General features: G+C 64.1%; 5 protein-coding genes across 5 annotated transcripts; 3 read left to right on the top strand and 2 right to left on the bottom strand.

Annotated features, from left to right (window-relative positions):
* The first annotated feature begins 162 nt into the window (after positions 1 to 162).
* Positions 163 to 6,140, top strand: AMSG_05365 (uncharacterized protein). The gene is made up of 5 exons (XM_013902338.1): positions 163 to 451; positions 527 to 1,590; positions 1,988 to 2,588; positions 3,197 to 3,833; positions 3,892 to 6,140. Exons 1-5 carry the CDS (start codon positions 205 to 207, stop codon positions 5,810 to 5,812), a joined length of 4,470 nt encoding a protein of 1,489 aa, XP_013757792.1. The 5' UTR covers positions 163 to 204; the 3' UTR covers positions 5,813 to 6,140.
* AMSG_05364 (serine/threonine protein phosphatase) lies at positions 5,861 to 6,748 on the bottom strand (the record flags this gene model as incomplete). Its single annotated transcript, XM_013902337.1, has 2 exons — positions 5,861 to 6,468; positions 6,511 to 6,748. The coding sequence occupies 2 exons, from the start codon at positions 6,746 to 6,748 to the stop codon at positions 5,861 to 5,863; spliced, it is 846 nt and encodes a 281-aa protein (XP_013757791.1).
* Positions 6,749 to 7,671: 923 nt separating this feature from the next.
* On the top strand, positions 7,672 to 8,410 carry AMSG_05363 (uncharacterized protein; the record flags this gene model as incomplete). The annotated part of the gene is made up of 3 exons (XM_013902336.1): positions 7,672 to 7,725; positions 7,810 to 8,376; positions 8,405 to 8,410. 3 exons carry the CDS (start codon positions 7,672 to 7,674, stop codon positions 8,408 to 8,410), a joined length of 627 nt encoding a protein of 208 aa, XP_013757790.1.
* A 113-nt stretch (positions 8,411 to 8,523) lies between these two features.
* AMSG_05362 (uncharacterized protein) lies at positions 8,524 to 14,227 on the bottom strand (the record flags this gene model as incomplete). Its single annotated transcript, XM_013902335.1, has 4 exons — positions 8,524 to 9,358; positions 9,540 to 11,425; positions 11,790 to 13,886; positions 13,946 to 14,227. The coding sequence occupies 4 exons, from the start codon at positions 14,225 to 14,227 to the stop codon at positions 8,524 to 8,526; spliced, it is 5,100 nt and encodes a 1,699-aa protein (XP_013757789.1).
* Positions 14,228 to 14,349: 122 nt separating this feature from the next.
* AMSG_05361 (uncharacterized protein) lies at positions 14,350 to 15,617 on the top strand (the record flags this gene model as incomplete). The annotated part of the gene is made up of 2 exons (XM_013902334.1): positions 14,350 to 14,417; positions 14,456 to 15,617. 2 exons carry the CDS (start codon positions 14,350 to 14,352, stop codon positions 15,615 to 15,617), a joined length of 1,230 nt encoding a protein of 409 aa, XP_013757788.1.
* Between the last annotated feature and the right edge of the window lie 218 nt (positions 15,618 to 15,835).

Here is a 15,835-nt window from a genome sequence, read left to right as displayed (position 1 = left end):
GAGGAGAGGGGGGTGGGGGTGGGGGGTGGGGGGAAATATTTTTTGGTGGGGTGGGAGGGGGGGGGGGGGGTTGGCGGTGGAAGGCTGCGCAAGTGCGGAGCGTGTGCGGAGCGAGTGTGGGTGGTGGTGGTGGCAGCGGTGGGGACCACTTGACTCTTCGAGAGGAAGGGAAGACAGGGGGTAGAGAGAACAAGAGCGAGAGGAATGGGTCGGCCGTCTTTGCTCGTGCTTGTGCCAACGCAGTTGCTCTCTGTCGTTGGCGAGGTGTTTGGCCAGAGAGTCTCCCGTGTCCGGCACTCGCACTCGAACCTCCGGTTCCTCCTCGCCACAGTGGTGTACTCTGCCGTCCAGGCTGCGATAGTCCTGCTCCTGACAGAGATCCTGCTCCCGCATTCAGTCACCGAGGGACAGGGCACGCTTGGCTTGTGGTCGTACTTGTGGGCCCATCCATGTAAGTGACTGTGATGTGAGGATGGGGATGGAGGGGCGAGACCAAGGCACTCACACGGGACTTGGCTGAGATCAGTGCTGTGGACGAACGCGGTCAACAACACCGTGTACTGGACGGCACAGGCGTACCTGCTCCGCGAACCGTTTGGCGTTCTCATCATTGTGGTCGGCTTTCTCACAGCCACCTTTGTCCTCGCACCCGTGCAGGTGATGTTCGGCATGGAGGTGTCCAAGCCGCTGGCGGCGCTGCCGACCGCGCTCGGCTATCTTGGGGCGGTGGCATGCATCTACGAGGCTTCACCAGAGCTGCTGGCGGCTGTCGCCGCGGCTTTCGGCATCCGTCTGCCGGCCGGCTGGTCCACGCCCGCCCAGGACGACGCTGTTGTCGCCCGCGGGCCGCCGTTGGTCATCAACCATGCACTGCCGCAGAGTGCCGGCGGCGCCTCGCACTCCATGTCGTCGGCCGAGTCCGACACCGACCGAGACGGGGGCGACGATGCAGATAGCCCGATGCTCGAAGAGCAGCATGCCGACGTCGAGGCTGCCGCGCACCCGCTTCTCGGGCTCGGGGAGCGTAGAGAAGATGTTGTCGCTGCCGGTGGCGACATTCGGCGGATCGGCTCGGTCGCGCCGTTTGTTGGCATTCTCATTGCGTGGGTCTTTCTCGTCGCCACTACCGCATTCGGTATCGTCATCACCACGTACTTTGAAAAGGAGGCCGGGCTCAACATGTTTGGCTACGCTGCGGTCGACCAAATCCTCCTCCCGTTCACCACCATTCCGTTCCTCATCTGTGTCAACCTCATGCCTGCCGCGCGGCAGGTTCTCGAGCCGGCACACTCGGCCGAAGAGTCGTTTGTGGCACTTGCCAAGCGGACGTGGCGCGAGACTGCGCTCCTCGACATGGCGGTCTTCCGCGGCCTCATGTTTGGACGCGAGTTCCTCTTCTTCTACCTCGCCACCTCGTTTGATCTCAATCTCGTTTATCTCGAGATGACCCTCATCCGCATCGTTCTCTCCTTCCTCGCCTCGGCTATTGTCTGCAAGTGGGCCGCCACCTTTATCCATCTTGCCCGACGCGAGACCCGCCGCACCCTCCATCCGCTTAACCTCGCTTTTCGGCTCTTTGGTACACTTCTTGTCACCGTTGCCATCATACTGTTCAACTAGCCGCGCGACTTGTGCGCTCCGATTGCAATACACATGCCCGGAGGGGTAAGAGGGGGGAGGAGGAGTAACCTGTCTATCCCGCGCACCTCGCCCAACCACGCCACTCGACGCCACGCCACCTACCACGGCCGTAGCCACCATGGGGGCGTCCAACTCTCGTCGCCCACCGCCATCCGTGGAGTACTACCACGAGCAACAAAGCCGCCTCCGCTGTGGCGCACATGCCATCAACAACCTCTGCGGCGAGCCGTGGGCCACGACCGAGCTGCTCGACTCGGCGGCTGCCACTCTCGCCGCAGGCGGATCAGGACTCGCGACCGACCCGAGTGGCTCGTTGGGAGAGTACGGCACGCGGTGGCTTGGTCAGTATGACGCTGCCGTGCTCTTGGCTGCCCTCCAAACCCGTGATCTCGTCCCATGGCTCCTCGTCTCGCATGCCGCCGTCGACTCCCGAGGCAACGCAAGTCGCGAGGCTGCGGCAGAGGCAGAGGCTGAAAAGCTGGTACGGACGATGGTCGGACTCGACCAAGTCGCCATGCCCATGGGCATACTCGTTCACGTGGCATCATGGGCGGGCGGCCATTGGATGGCTGTCCGCATGCTCGACGATGGCTGCTTCTACCTACTCGACTCGGAGAAGAGCTACCCGCGCCGCATCGGTCGCCGTCGGCTGGTCGACGAGCTCGATGGCGCCAGTATTCGTGCCAACCTGCAAGAGTGGGCTGTCGATGCGCTGCTGCATCGGCAAGCCACGCTTTTTGTCATCGGCAGCGCTACCGACGCACCCGCCGGCAGCGGCGATGCTTCCGGCAGAGGTGATGAGCTCGCTCTCGCCCTCGCGCTCTCGCTGTCATCGACAGCACACACAGGCTCTGTGTCAGATCCAGCTCCAGACTCGGCACCGAGCACATGGATATGTCCCGACTGCACCTTTGTCAACCACGACACGTTGCCGATCTGTGAGATTTGTCGTCGGCCACGCCACGGTCAATAGTCAGTAGCGTGCCGTGTGGCTTGCGATGCATCCTACGTGCGACTACACGCCTCCCATGACCCGCCCTGCCCGTCCTTGCTGCGCGATCGAATCAGCGCCCTCATGCCAACCTCCGATCGCCACGCGACTTGCGATGTGGACACTGTTGTCATTTCCGTCACCCGCCGCACTATTAAACTTGCGATTCCCCTACAATCACTCCCAAGCTTATCCTCATCACTTCCGGTCGTGGCTGCCAATGGCAAGAGCGCCGGCCGCTGGCCGTCACCACCTCGCACGCCCACACCTCTCGCTCGCGTCGACCAACGCAAGGGCGGGCAGAAAGGTTTGCAGGAGCAAGTTGGACGAGCAGACTCCCTATGTCTACGCCTGTGACTAGCCAAGCAAGCAAAGGTGTGGTGCTCGACAGAGACGTTCTGGAAGCCGCCGACGGGTCATGCCGAAGACTGGCGGCGGCGCTCGGTCAATGGTCGCTGGCCAAGCATGCGTCTGCGCTGACGTCGGCCACATCGACTCTTCACAAACGACTCAAACCCATTCTTCCTCTGACTCGAGACTCGGATGTTTGTGATCTAGAACAAGCTATCGCTGCACTCCATGAGTATGCTCCCAAAGCTGCTGCTGCCCTCCAGTCGGAACCGCTCTTTGCCTGGCAACCCGAAGACGTCGATCTCCTCACCGCTCCGGCTCGGCATCTAACGCCGCTATCAGAGGCAGAGGCAGGGGCAGAGGCAGAGCAAGCGGATGCGGCGGGAGCGGCCGATGTGACAAACCGTGGAGCATCGGCCGTCCGTCGCGCTCGCCGCGCAGGAACCATCGGGACCGGCACGGGCGCCGTGACCCGCACGCTCTTCTCACTTCCGGCTATGCTCGAGCGAATGGTCCTTGCTCCGCTCCTCGACGAAGTGTGGGAGCGGCTGGCGCCATCGTCTGGCGGTGACGAGTTTGCCAAGCGAGTGGCCGATCTCAGCAGTGTGCTCAAGCCGGAGCACCTCGACCTGCCGTTACTCGGGCCCGAGGCCTGCAGTGCGCTTGATGCTGCTGGCGCGCAGCTTTTGGCGCTCGACGACTATCCGCTGCCCCATGACAAGATCCTTGTCCTACTCAACGCGTGCAACGCTGTGTTTGCCGCGCTGACGCCTCCGAGCAGCCCTGCTACCGCCGCCGGAGGCGCTGAGCCCGACATGCCCAACTCGATCTCGGCCGACGACTTTCTTCCGTGCCTCATCTACGTCGCCGTCCACTACGGCGCTGTCAACCTCCCGCAACACCTTCAGCTCCTGCACTTTTCCTTCACCCGGCCGAGCGCTCATCGGCCCGGGCTACTTTGTCATGCAAGCGTGCTCGGTTGTCTCGTTTGTTGGCACGCTCACTCCGACCTCGCTCTCGCTCACCGGCGACGACGCCGACGCTGTGGCGCTCCGGAACTATTGCGCCCGCCACCCGCCGCTTGCCTCGTCTGACGTTCTGCCGTGGATGTCCGGCATGGGCGGGCCTGCCACGGCGTCGCCGTCGGCATCGCCACCAGCGTCGTCGCCCGGCCGAGGTAGTCGCGGCAGCATGTCGGGCTCACCCGATCCACCACAAGCGTCACCACCTTTGCACGAGTCGGCCGAGGCCGCCCTCGCCCGCGAGCTCGCAACGGTTCGCGCCGAGAGCGAGCGAGCGCTCGCACGGGCTCGGCAAAAGGCAGCCCTCGCCGAGGCTGCGCTTGCTGCTGAGAACGAGCAGCTTCGCGACGAGATATCTGCCCTCAAGAGCCAGCTCGTCTCATCGGATCCGTCGGGAGTGATGCGCGCAAACTTGCTCCTCCGCGACCAGGTCGCCGAGCTCGAGGTCCGAGTCGGCGAACTCACCGAAGGCCGCGCCATCGACGCCGACCTGCTCAACGAGCTCAAGGCGCGCTGTGACTTGTTCTGCGAGCAGATTGCCTCGCTGTCGGAAGAGGCCGACGCTGCACGTGCTGACGCCGACGAGTGCCGCAACGCCGCCGCTGCCGACGCGGCCCGGGCTACTGAACTCGCCCAGGCGCTCGATGCTGCAGGCGCCAAGCACGCCGCGCTCGAGGCTGCTCTTACTCGGACCCGCAGTGAGCTCGAAGACCTCATTCTCGAGCACCACTCACTGCAAGAGAGCCAGACCGCTGCCGCTGCAGCCGCAACAGCCGTCAAACCGCTCGAGGCGCGGATCGTCGAGCTCGAGGCAGCGCTGGCCGCGGCAAAGACCGCTGCCGCAAGTGCCGCTGCCGAGCGCGACGACGCCACGACCGAGCTCTCCAGAACCTCTCATGCGCTGGCGGCGCTGCAAGAGGCGATGGGCAAGACCCGCAAGGCGCACGCCGAAAAGCTGCTTGCGCTCGAGCTGGCATACGCCGCGTTGGAGGAGGAGAATGCGCAGCTGGCACAGGCTAGCACATGCGGAGAAGAGTTCACCAGAGCCGATGCCGGCGGCGGCGGCGGCGACGACGACGACGGTGACAGCCGCGGTTCGCCTCCCGCTGCGGCGGTCGAGTCCGAGTCTCGGGCCAGGGCTGTGGCAGCGACGACGGCGCGTCTCGAGGCGCAGCACCATTACGAGGTGCAGTCGATCAAGCACGCGCTCGCTGAGGCGCTGAGCGAGAAGACGGCGGCCGAGGAGCAGACGGCTGTGGCGGAGCGGCAGGTGCAGAAGGAGAAAATGCTCAACCAGATGCTGCAGACCGAGCTGAAGGGTGTGTTGGCCAAGGGCCGTGGCGCCGAGGAACGACTGGCGCGCAAGCTGCGCAATGCGCAAGAGGCGGCCAAGGCCTCGCTCCGGGCGCGCAACGTAGCCGAAGAAGCGCTGGCAGCCGAGAAGGACAAGGTCGCTGAGCTCTCAGCCTCGGTCTCGGTGCTTGTCGCCGAGGTGGCGCAGCTGGAAAATGTGCTGCAGGAGAAAGAGTACGCCGAGCTCAACAAGGAGACGTGGGTGCCCGACGCTGACATGTCGTCGTGCAACTCGTGCGATGCTCCGTTCTCGCTCTTCCGCCGGAAGCACCATTGCCGACTCTGTGGACACATCTACTGCGCCGACTGCTCGTCGAACCGGGTCGCGCTCCCGTCGCATCCGCAGCCGGTCCGGTCGTGCGACATGTGCTTTGCCGCCCGCAAAGTCGTCGCCCAGCGGCGGGTCCGGGCCTCGTCCGGCAACGCGTCCAAGCTCAACGCTACGTTTGGCTGATGGCCACGCGACGTGAGCCCTCGCGAGTATCCTTCATTGCAGCGGTTGTCAAGTTAGCTTGACGCAGATGACCGAGAGGTTGTCGGTGGAACCGAGCTCGAGAGCAGCCTTGAGGATGGCTTGCGCGGCCGACTTTGCATCGGGCGAGCGGATGCAGGTATCGATGGCTGACTGAGGATGGATGACGTCCCACACGCCGTCGCAGGCAATAACGATGCAGTCATTGTCGGCGGTGAGGACTTCGGTGCGGGTAAATGGATCCGAAATGATGATGGACTTCATGACGAGGTCGCCGAGCGAGCGTGTGACCGCGACCATGCCGTTGACCTTACCACGGGCGAGGAACCCACCCTCGCGCTGGATGCGGGTGACTTCGTCTTCAGATGCCGGCGTGTGGACAGGAGCAAGATCGATGGCACGGCCACGCGACGAGAGCACAGCGCGCGAGTCGCCAACCGATCCGAGGTGCAGCAGCATGGTCGAGCCGTACTTCTCGAGCATGACGCACATGGCCGTAGTGCCATGATACAAAATGCCCTCGTTTTCAAACACTGTGTCTGATGCCAGAAACGCGTCCTGGAAAATGTCCTTGGGATCGCGCTGGCCCACTTCTTGCGCTAGGACTCGCGGGAGAAACTCGGCGGCAATCTCCGACGCTCTGGCTCCGCCATGGCCATCGAATACACAACAGAGTGTACGGAGGCCATCCGGACCAAAAGCATCATCAATGACAATCACGTCTTGCATCTCTGTTCGAAACTGCGAGTTGACGTCTTGCGCTGCTCCAATCATCTCTCCAAACGCAAACCTCACCAGCTCGCCGGCCTCTGTAATGCGCTTGTAGCCCGAGACGTCATTGTCCTCAGTAGCCGAGATCTCCGACATAGACATCTCCAGCTCATCGTCATGAACAGGCACACTCTTACAGCACGACATTGAGCTGAAGGATGTATGTGATGGCAAAGTGGAGAAGGAATGTGGCTTGAATGGGGGGAGGAGGGGAGGGGACGAAGTATGGACGAAGTGTGACGAGTGCAGACGGCCCTATTGCCAGCATACGACCAAGTGGTGAGTACTACGAGCCATACCAAGACAAGGGCATGTGAAGAACGCGACATACATCCCCCCCACACAGACACACACAAACACACACACACGCACACACACTCCCGGGTGTATGTAGTCTGGCACCCTATGCCTGCGGTGGTGGTGCTTCAATCTCTCACCCTTCTCCTTCTCCTTCCCTTCCCTGACCCTTCTCCACCCTTTGCACAGATCTGCAAGCCGGTTGACGTTGGGCGCAGGAGGGGGGAAGGGGGGGGGGGGGGGGGAAGGAGAACAAGGCAAGGGCAACCACCAGGTAAAGCCAACGACCCGCTACACACCATAATCACTCCTCCCATTCACAACCCTCCCCATACCCTGCCCTGCCCCTGCCCCCTGCCCCCTTGGCCCCCTGCCCCCACCCCCTCAACCCAATTCACCCAGCCACTCTCCCGCAAACCAAACGTTGTTGCCCATTATCATCATATATTTCTCACCAATCAAAACCTCCCCCCTCCAGCCACTTACCGCCCGAGCCGAATGTGGTCAGCTAAAAAAGAACTGAGTCGGGTGACGGATTGAATTGCGCCAATGAGGGAGACGGATCGAGTGTCACGGTGGAAGCTGGTCACGGTGGGGGAAAAGTAGTCAGTCACGGTGGAGAGGTTGAGGGGGGGGGGAGGGTAAGGTGTTGCTTGCCGTGGCTGCGGGAAAGAGGGGAGGGTGAGGGGGTTGGGGGTCGAGGAGGGAGCGGGGGAGAAGGAGAAGGGTACTCGACGCGCAATAGAGAAAGAGGTGGGGCGTGGTGAGCAGGAATGACGCTGCGTGAACGGAATGGAAGCAAGGCGGCAGACGAGGTTGTGGTGGATGTGGGGGGTGGCGGAGACGGTGACGGAGACGGAGGAGGAGGAGCACGACGGTTGGGCAGGACGGCGGCACCGCATTTTTTGAAGAACATCCATATCAAGACAGGCTTTTCCGTCTTCCGCACCCATGCAAGCTGCTTGCAAACCCTGATCAAAGTCAACAATGAGACGCTCAACGTGTACACGGTGGTGATCTTTGGCATCGTGCCGCTGTTGGTGCTGCTGGCCAACGCTGCGGCGACGCCGGCCTTCTACACCACTGCTAGTCTCCATCCGGGCGTGTTTGTAGCAGGCGTTTGCCTCGCGCTTGTCAATTGCCTCGCCACCATCACATACCACCTCTTCTGCCAGATCCCGATGTGGTATCACTTTTGGTCAGCTGTCGATTTGTTTGGCATTGCCGTCGCGCTCATCGCCTACGCGCTCGGCCTCATCGCTGTCGACTACCCGTATCCATTCCTCCCGCGGCCGGCGCACCATGCGGCGATGATCCTCACGGCAGTCTGCCTGGTGATGGGCATGGCTGTGGCGCGGTATCGGGTGCACATTGCACGCGAGTCGCCGGTGGCGCTCCTGGTGGCCAACGTCGGTGTCGGCATCTTTGTCACCCTCCCGGCCTTTGTCTCGCTCCGCGGCGGCTCGTCACGCCGAGCCGTGGCCACAGTCGTCCTCCTCCTTGCAGGCATGACGCTGTACCTGGCCAAGATTCCGGAGCGATGGATCTGCTTTCAGTCGCGAGTCCTCGACCTGTTCGGCAACTCTCACCAACTCTGGCACGTCGCCTACAACATCGCCTTTTATCTATTCTTTTCCGACTTGCTCGTCTTTGCCCTCGGTGATTCGGTGACTCTCTGGCTCGGATAGCCGGCTGCGCATGGCGCCGCTGGCGCTGGCCATTGCCCGCAGTGCGCCCGGAATGTCATACAGGACAAGGATCGAGTCGTTGGGGTAGGCAAAGACGCCGTCGGGCGGCTTCTCAAAGCCAAACGATGCGTACAGCCGCTGGGCGCCCACGTTGTCCACCCCGCCGGCCACCTGCAGCACCGCATGCCGCCGCCCGTCGCGCACGGCAGCCATAAACAGCGCCGTTGCCAGCAGCAGCCGCCCATACCCCTTCCGACCGTACCCGGGCCGGGTGCCCATGATCTCGATCTTCATCCACCCGTCAAACGGCGAGTCACCCCATGCTGCCGGCGCAACTGCGCCATCAGCAAACGCCACTTGCCCATCACTCACCACACGCAGCGGAACCATGGCGAGCTCGCCGCGCTCGCCGCCGCTGCCAAGCGCGAGCTGCGGCGTCGTGGGCAGCCCGATGGGAGCGACAGACAGTCGCGACTCGATGGCCTGGGCTGCGGCGATCCACTCGCGCATCTCATCGACCGGCACGCCTCGCCAAAAGAGCAAAGCCACGATCTTGTCGTTCTCGTCGCTGGCACGGAGCGAGATGGCATGCAGCTCGCCGTCAAAATCGTCCTCCACAAAGGCTTCCCGAGCGAGGTGCTCGAGGGTGGGCAGGGTGGTGACGGCCTCCTCGCCCAGCCTTGCAAGGCTCTCCGAGCTCTCCACCACCAACCGGAGCTTGTTTCGGGTAAGGACGGAGCCTACAGAGCCATGCCAGTTGGTCGCGAGCTGGCTTTGACTCGCTCCGTCGGCTGGGGGAGGGGTTGACGCCGCCATGGCATGCGAGTCGAGCGAGGAGTGGCGGCGGCTACAGATCAACGGCGCCGAAAGCGGTCCGCCTGCACGCATCTGCGGCAGGCGCGAGGGGATGCACTGTGATGTTTACTCACCAGAGTCTGGCTGGATCATGGTACGGCTCGAGATCGCTAGCACTGATGACGGTGGCAGCGGCGGCAGCAGAAGCGGGAGGGCGGGCAGGCGTCACCAGGGGTGCTTCGGCGTACCAGCCGGATGGGCGAGTCGCGGCATCGGGAGCGACCACCAGCGGGGCCATCTCGACAATGAGGGTGGCGTGTTCGGCATCAAAGGTGCGATCGTCGAGCGGAGTAAGCTCGTGGACATCGCCTTTGACCACGCCGAGGTCGTCGAGGTCGTCGAGCACCTTACTATGCTTACCTCTGCCCTTACTCCGCTTGCCGCGCGAGATCTTGGCCGAGTCGACGAGCGCCATCATCTTGGGCACAAGAGACTCGGCTGGCGGGGCAGGCGTCGCGGCGCCGGCCATTTTCTTCGGCTTGGCCGGCCGCGCCGGTGGCGACATGGTCCGCGTCGAGATCCACTCGATGCCGTCGTCGGCGGTCTGGCTTGCACTCCCACTGTGGCTAGCGCCGGCGGTGGCAGCGGCGGTGGCGGCGCGGGCGAGCGAGGGCGAGAGTGGCGTGGCGGCGGCGGCAGTGGTGGCGGCCAGCGGCGCCCCCTGCCGCGCTGGCGCACGTACTGCGCTACCTCCGCCGGTAGAGCTCGTGGGAGCCGCCGCGGGCGATGGTGCAGATAGCGGCACACCAAGCGGCGTCTCGGGCACCACACCCGTAGGCGCCGCTCTGGCTTCCGCTCCACCGAGGCCGCGCGATATGGGCGTGTCCGGCACCAGCGGCACGTCGACCGCTAGCAAGCCGCGCCGCTTCTTGGGCTTGGACCTGGCACTAGGCGCGGCTTTGGTCTTGGCCTTTTTGGCAGACGGCTGCGCAGCCTCGGTACTGGCGTCAGGCGAGGTCTTGCGCTTTCTGCTTGCTTGGGCGGTGGAGTCGCTGCGCGGAAGAGGCACGCCTTCGACGGTCATCCACGGATTGCAGTACCGCTCGGTCGAGGTGGCGAGGATGGCAAGCGCAATTTCGCTCACGTGGACGATTCGTGGCGGGTGGGGGCCGAGAGCGGCAGCCATGGCGGAAGCGAGCGCAGCTGCTTGCGGCTCGTCGGGATCGTCCATGTTGGCCACAAACCGGGCGTCAGCGCCGTGGGTGGCCACAACCGCCTTGGTTGGCGCGGCAGCAAGGATGCAGGAGCCACCGGCAGCCTCGATGACCTCCCGCGACGGATCGGACTCGTTGGCGGCGAAAAAGACAAAGGTGAGGCCGGCAAAGAGGCTGCGGCGGAGCGGGCGCGGGTCAAAGCTCGCCACCGACATGTCGACCATGTCGTCGACCACGCGCGGCATGTACTCGGCTGGGCTCGGAAGTTCAGATCGGCCTGCAGATGCCGATGCCACCAGAGCTTCCAGAAAGTCAGGAGTCACGATGGGCACGCCGTAGACCAAGGCGAGGACAACCTTTTGCGTCACCACAATGCTCTCCATGACCAGATGTGTGACACTCGACGACCAGACCGGAGTAAAGCCAGCATCGAGCTGGCGAAGGAGCGGACCAAGGCCCGCACGCTTCTCCGACGGCAGCGACGAGGTCGCAATGACCATGGCGTTGTACCGCAGAGTGGCAGTCGAGCCGTTGAGGCCGAGACCAAGGATTGAGCCCGATGACAGCCGCACCGTCTCGCCTTGAGTCATCTTACGATCGTTGTGAAGCGAGCCAAACCGAGAGGCATCATGAAACGAGATGGTCGCCAGCGATCCCCTTGGCAGAGCAACAGAAGTCGAGGACGACGACGTAGTGCCCGAGTCGCCACCAGGCCTTCGGCCAGGACCATCGCAGCTCTTGCCCGGCACTTCCAGAACCAACCTCCCGTGCATTCGGGAGACAGACGAGTCGGCAATAGTAATGTCCATGTTCTTCCTCCCCACCGTGTACTCGCGACCAGCAAGGAGGTGTACCGTCCGTGCTGTGTGTGGGAGGGGGGAGGGGTGAGGGGGTGGCGGAAAAAGGTCGTGATCACAGGGGGGGGCATGTGGGGAACGGGGAGAGGTAGGGGTGAGGGGAGGGCGTACTACGGGTGCCGGTGTAGTTCTGTGGGTCACGGGCAGAGATGGCGAGCTCCCACATGGGTGTGTGGTGGGGAGGGGGGAGGGTGGGGTGTGGGCTCGGTAGCATCTCGTCCGGGCAGGCCACGCTGGCACGTACGGACGGCAGAACGGCAAGGATGGCAGAGTTTACTTGCACCGAGCACGGGTGCGGGCGATCAACAGGTAGAGGTGGCTTCGGAAGGGGCGCGACTGGAGGGAGTTCGCGGGCATGAACAGCGCGGAGAGGGTTGGTCATGGCGGCGATGACTTGCGACGATAGCTCAGGGAGGCGGTCGAACGAGTAGAGGCGGCGGATGGGGAGCTTGCGCTTGGGCGAGGAGGTCGGCGAGGCCTCGAGCTTGCGGATCCAGGCAAGAGCGAGGTGTGGGGCGAGCATGCTGGCGCGAGCTGATGGTTCGACAAGATCCATGGCGGTGGAGTCCGAGGCGAGCTGGGCGGCGGCCATGCGGGCAGCCTCGGTGCGGAGAAAGGCGACGACGGCGCGCGGCCGGATGGCCGAGGGTGAGAGGTCGGCCAGGGCGATGCCGTCGTCGTCGGCAGCGACGAGCGACTCGGCAATTTCGCGAAGGTGGACGAGGCCATACTCGGGGATGAGCTGGGTGGCGATGCCGGCAACCTGCAGCGACGCCTTGCCGTTTGTCGAGCCGGACTTGACGTCAAAGCCGCACTTGGCAAGGAGCGGGGTGGAAGTGGCGGCGATGACGGCTGCAAAGTTGCGCTCGCCGCCGAGAGTCGTCGGGTCCGAGACTACAACCGGCAGCGGGAGCGGCGACGGCGGGAGCGCAAAGGTCTCGAGCAGTTTGGCTAGCAGCGTCTCCTCCATCCACGCCTTGATGGAGATGGCGTAGAGGGCTGGGAAGGCGGCAACGATGGCAAAAGCACCGCCGTCATTGCCGCTGAACGTGCCCACCAGCTGCGGGGCCGACGAGGTAAAGAGAAGCGAGCGGTCAGGCGACGGCACCGACGGCGTGAACATCCGTTCAAACGAGATGAGTACGTCGATGAGCTCCTCGCCGTCGTCGGCGGAGGGGCCGTTGTCGGCAGGAGCGATGTCCATCGGCTCAAACTGAGTCACAGCCTGTGTCGGCTGGGTCGGAGCCGGGGCCGGAGGTGCAGGCTCATCGCCCGACGACGATCGGGTGGGCGCGGCCGGCGCCGGTGACTCGGCTGGAGGGTGGGCAAGGGGTCTAGGGCGCTTGGCGAGCGGGGCGTCGTCGTCATCGACGATGGCGTCGCAATTGGTGACCGTCACGGGTTCGGGGACTCGAGCGGGAGCTGCGGCTGAGGAGGGTGCCGGCTCGGCCTCGGTCCGCTTCCGCTTGAGGCTCTCGGGCGACGAGATGGGCGGAAGGGCCGGCGAGAGCGTGATCTGGGTCTGACGGGTTGGTGGCGGGAGCTCGTGCGGCGGCGGACGAGACGAAGGGGCCGGGTCGTGGCGGCGGGCGGGTGCGGCGACTGAATCGAGCGGTGTAGGCTGCGAGGTGAGGACGTCGATAATTGAGCGGGTGTAGACGGTGTCAAGCGCCGCATCGAGCGCGCTGGTGACGGCGTCGGCAGCGTGGAACATGACAGTCCGCTTGTCGGGCGTGACGTTGATGTCGAGGGCGGAACGGGCGACCGAGACGAATACGAGGGCAACGGGAAAGGCCGAGGACGAGACGCGGCCGTCAAAGAAGGTACGGTAGGCCGAGGCGAGGAGCTTGAGCAGAGTTGGCGAATCAAAGGGCCGCAGGTTGCAGTACATGAAGACCTTGTCCGATGAGGACCGGGTGAGCGCCTTGATCGCGGCCGGCGACGCGTCCGGGTTCGGCACGTACAGCTCGAGCGAGAGGTCTGGCGAGGCTGCGTCGGATGGCTCGGACGGCGGTGGCGGCCAAACAATGTGAACAAGGCCCTTGCCCAGCGCAGGGCCAAGAATGCGGCCGATGGCGTCGGCAACCGAGGAAGAGGCCGGAGCGTTGAGCGAGGCCAGGGCGCGCGAGGCCGAGGCCGGGCTCGAGGTGTAGTGCCAGCGGACGTCCGGGCGGGCCATGGCATGGGCGGAAATGAGAGCATGAATGTACTTGTTGTACGCCTTGCGGCGCTGTTTCATCACCCGCTTGCGGACCGGGTAGCTTGCAAAGAGGTTCGAGACCGCGACCTGGGTCCCGCTTGAGGTCGGAAAGGCAGCCGGTTTCGACGACGCCACAGCGCCTCCACTGTCGAGAACAAGCACCGTACCCATGTCCTCGTCTGCGCACTTTGTTGTGATCTCCACCTTGCCGAGGGTGGCCATAGAGTTGACGGCCTGTGGGTAGGAGAGGGGGGTAGGGGAGGGGGGGTAGGGGGGGGAGGGGGTGGTCGTACTTCGCCACGGAAGCCAAGGGAGGCAACATTGGCCAGGTCTGCGTAGTCTGTGATCTTTGAGGTTGTGTAGCGGAGGCCGACCAAGGAGCGAGAGTCGGGCGGAATGCCCGAGCCGTCGTCGGTGACCGAGATCGAGGCAAAGTCGGGGCCGATGCGGACGGTAATGGCCGAGGCACCTGCATCAAGAGCGTTTTCCACCAGCTCACGGACAACGTCAACCGGGGAAGTGATGACCTGTCCAGCAGACAGGGACACCTGCGTGGCTTTGGACAGCACCTGCATGGCGCGAGAGGGGAGAGGGGTGTGGCGATGTCAAACGAGCGAGCGGCCGTGGGCGGGTGGGGCGGCCTGGCGCTCACTTGCCGCACACCTCACTCGAAGACTTCTTAGAGAGGGCGAAGAGGATGGCAGACCCGTTGTCGAGCTGGACGAGCTTCACCAGCACGATGGACTCGGGACTGAGCTGGTACTCGTCTCTGCCTGGGAGAACGGGGGTGGCGGACGAGCGAGGCGTGAAGGCCGACTCGGGCGAGACGGCGAGGTGGTCGACGGGTCCGAGGCTGAAGAGCTGGCGGATCGACAGAAAGTAGCCGCGCACAACGCGCTGCAGTTGGTTTGCTCGCTCGGGCTGCCGGCATCGGCGCTGCCGAGGTCGAGCACGGCAGGCAAGATCCGGTCGCTGCGGTTGGCCCGCGCAGGCGCGTGTGTTGTCCAGCTTGTTCAGATCTTCATGCACTTTCGCTATGAGGCCATCAAGCTCGCCAACGCTGTTGCGCGAGAGAGCGCGTCCGAGCGCAGAGGAGGAGGCCAAGGCATCGGGGTGACGGTCGCGCGGGTCCTGGCGTGGCGCCCACTGAGGGTGGCGATCATCGGATCCGGAGCCATGGCCAAGGCTGTAGTCGCTGCGCTGCTTGACTCGGGCACGATCGCTGCGGCGTCATCGCTACTTGTGGTTGTCCGCGAGCCCGACGCGAGTAGACATGCTTCGCTCGCGCGTCGCGACGTGACGCTCACCGACGACATGCACGCGGCGGCCAAGGTGGCCGAAGTTGTGGTGGTAGCGGTGCCGGCGGCAGCGCTTGGGGATCTGAAGGAGCGGGCGGCGCAGGTGACGTGGATGCCGACGACGCTCGCCGTCTCACTCGCTGTAGGTGCGTCGCTGGCACGAGTCAAGAAAGCGCTCCGGACAAGCTACGCCATTCGGGTGGCAGGCAGCCTTCCGTGTCTCAAGCCTGAGGAGGGCGATCAGATTGCGGGCATGGAACCTGGCGAGCAGCAGGGCACCATTGCATGGCGCGAGCTCTCGGTTGTTATGTCGAGCACAGTGAGCCAAAAGGCGCGCAGCTCTGCACTCGCAGATGTGCTACTGGCGCGGCGCGGGCGGCGGCTCGACGACTACGCGATGCTCGACGCGTCGTCGGCGGTCCAGCTCCTCGCCGATGTCAACCAAGTTGAGCGGCGAGCAAATGCCTCGCCGGCGCTTCCCATCTCGCAGTCTGTTCTCGGCGACGAGCTGCTTGGGCGGCTCCTCGAGACCCTCATTGCCATTGCCATCGATACCTACCACATTCCCACTGAGCGGCTAGAGGAGCTCATCGAGAACGTCGACGCGCCGTCAGCAACCGCCGACCTGCGGACTCGCACTGGGACGGAGCCGGCTCAGTACAGGTAAACACTCCACGACTTGGTTGAAGACGAACAAGTTACAAACTTGTACGGCAAGTACGTTTGTGTGTGGGGGGGGGGGGGAGGGGGGGAGGAGGGGGAGGGTGAGGGGAAGGGGTGAGGAGTGGAGGGTTGTGGTAGCGTGGGGGAGGGGGGTAGGGGAGGTGGGAAGGAGAACGGAGGAGGGGGTAGGGGGGGTAGAAGGCCCTGTGGTCGACGTGTATC

Source organism: Thecamonas trahens (genome assembly GCF_000142905.1).
Source record: "Thecamonas trahens ATCC 50062 unplaced genomic scaffold supercont1.23, whole genome shotgun sequence".
Taxonomy (NCBI): domain Eukaryota; order Apusomonadida; family Apusomonadidae; genus Thecamonas; species Thecamonas trahens.
The sequence above is the reverse complement of the archived record's forward strand: the minus strand, read 5'-3'. Positions and strand labels throughout refer to the sequence as shown.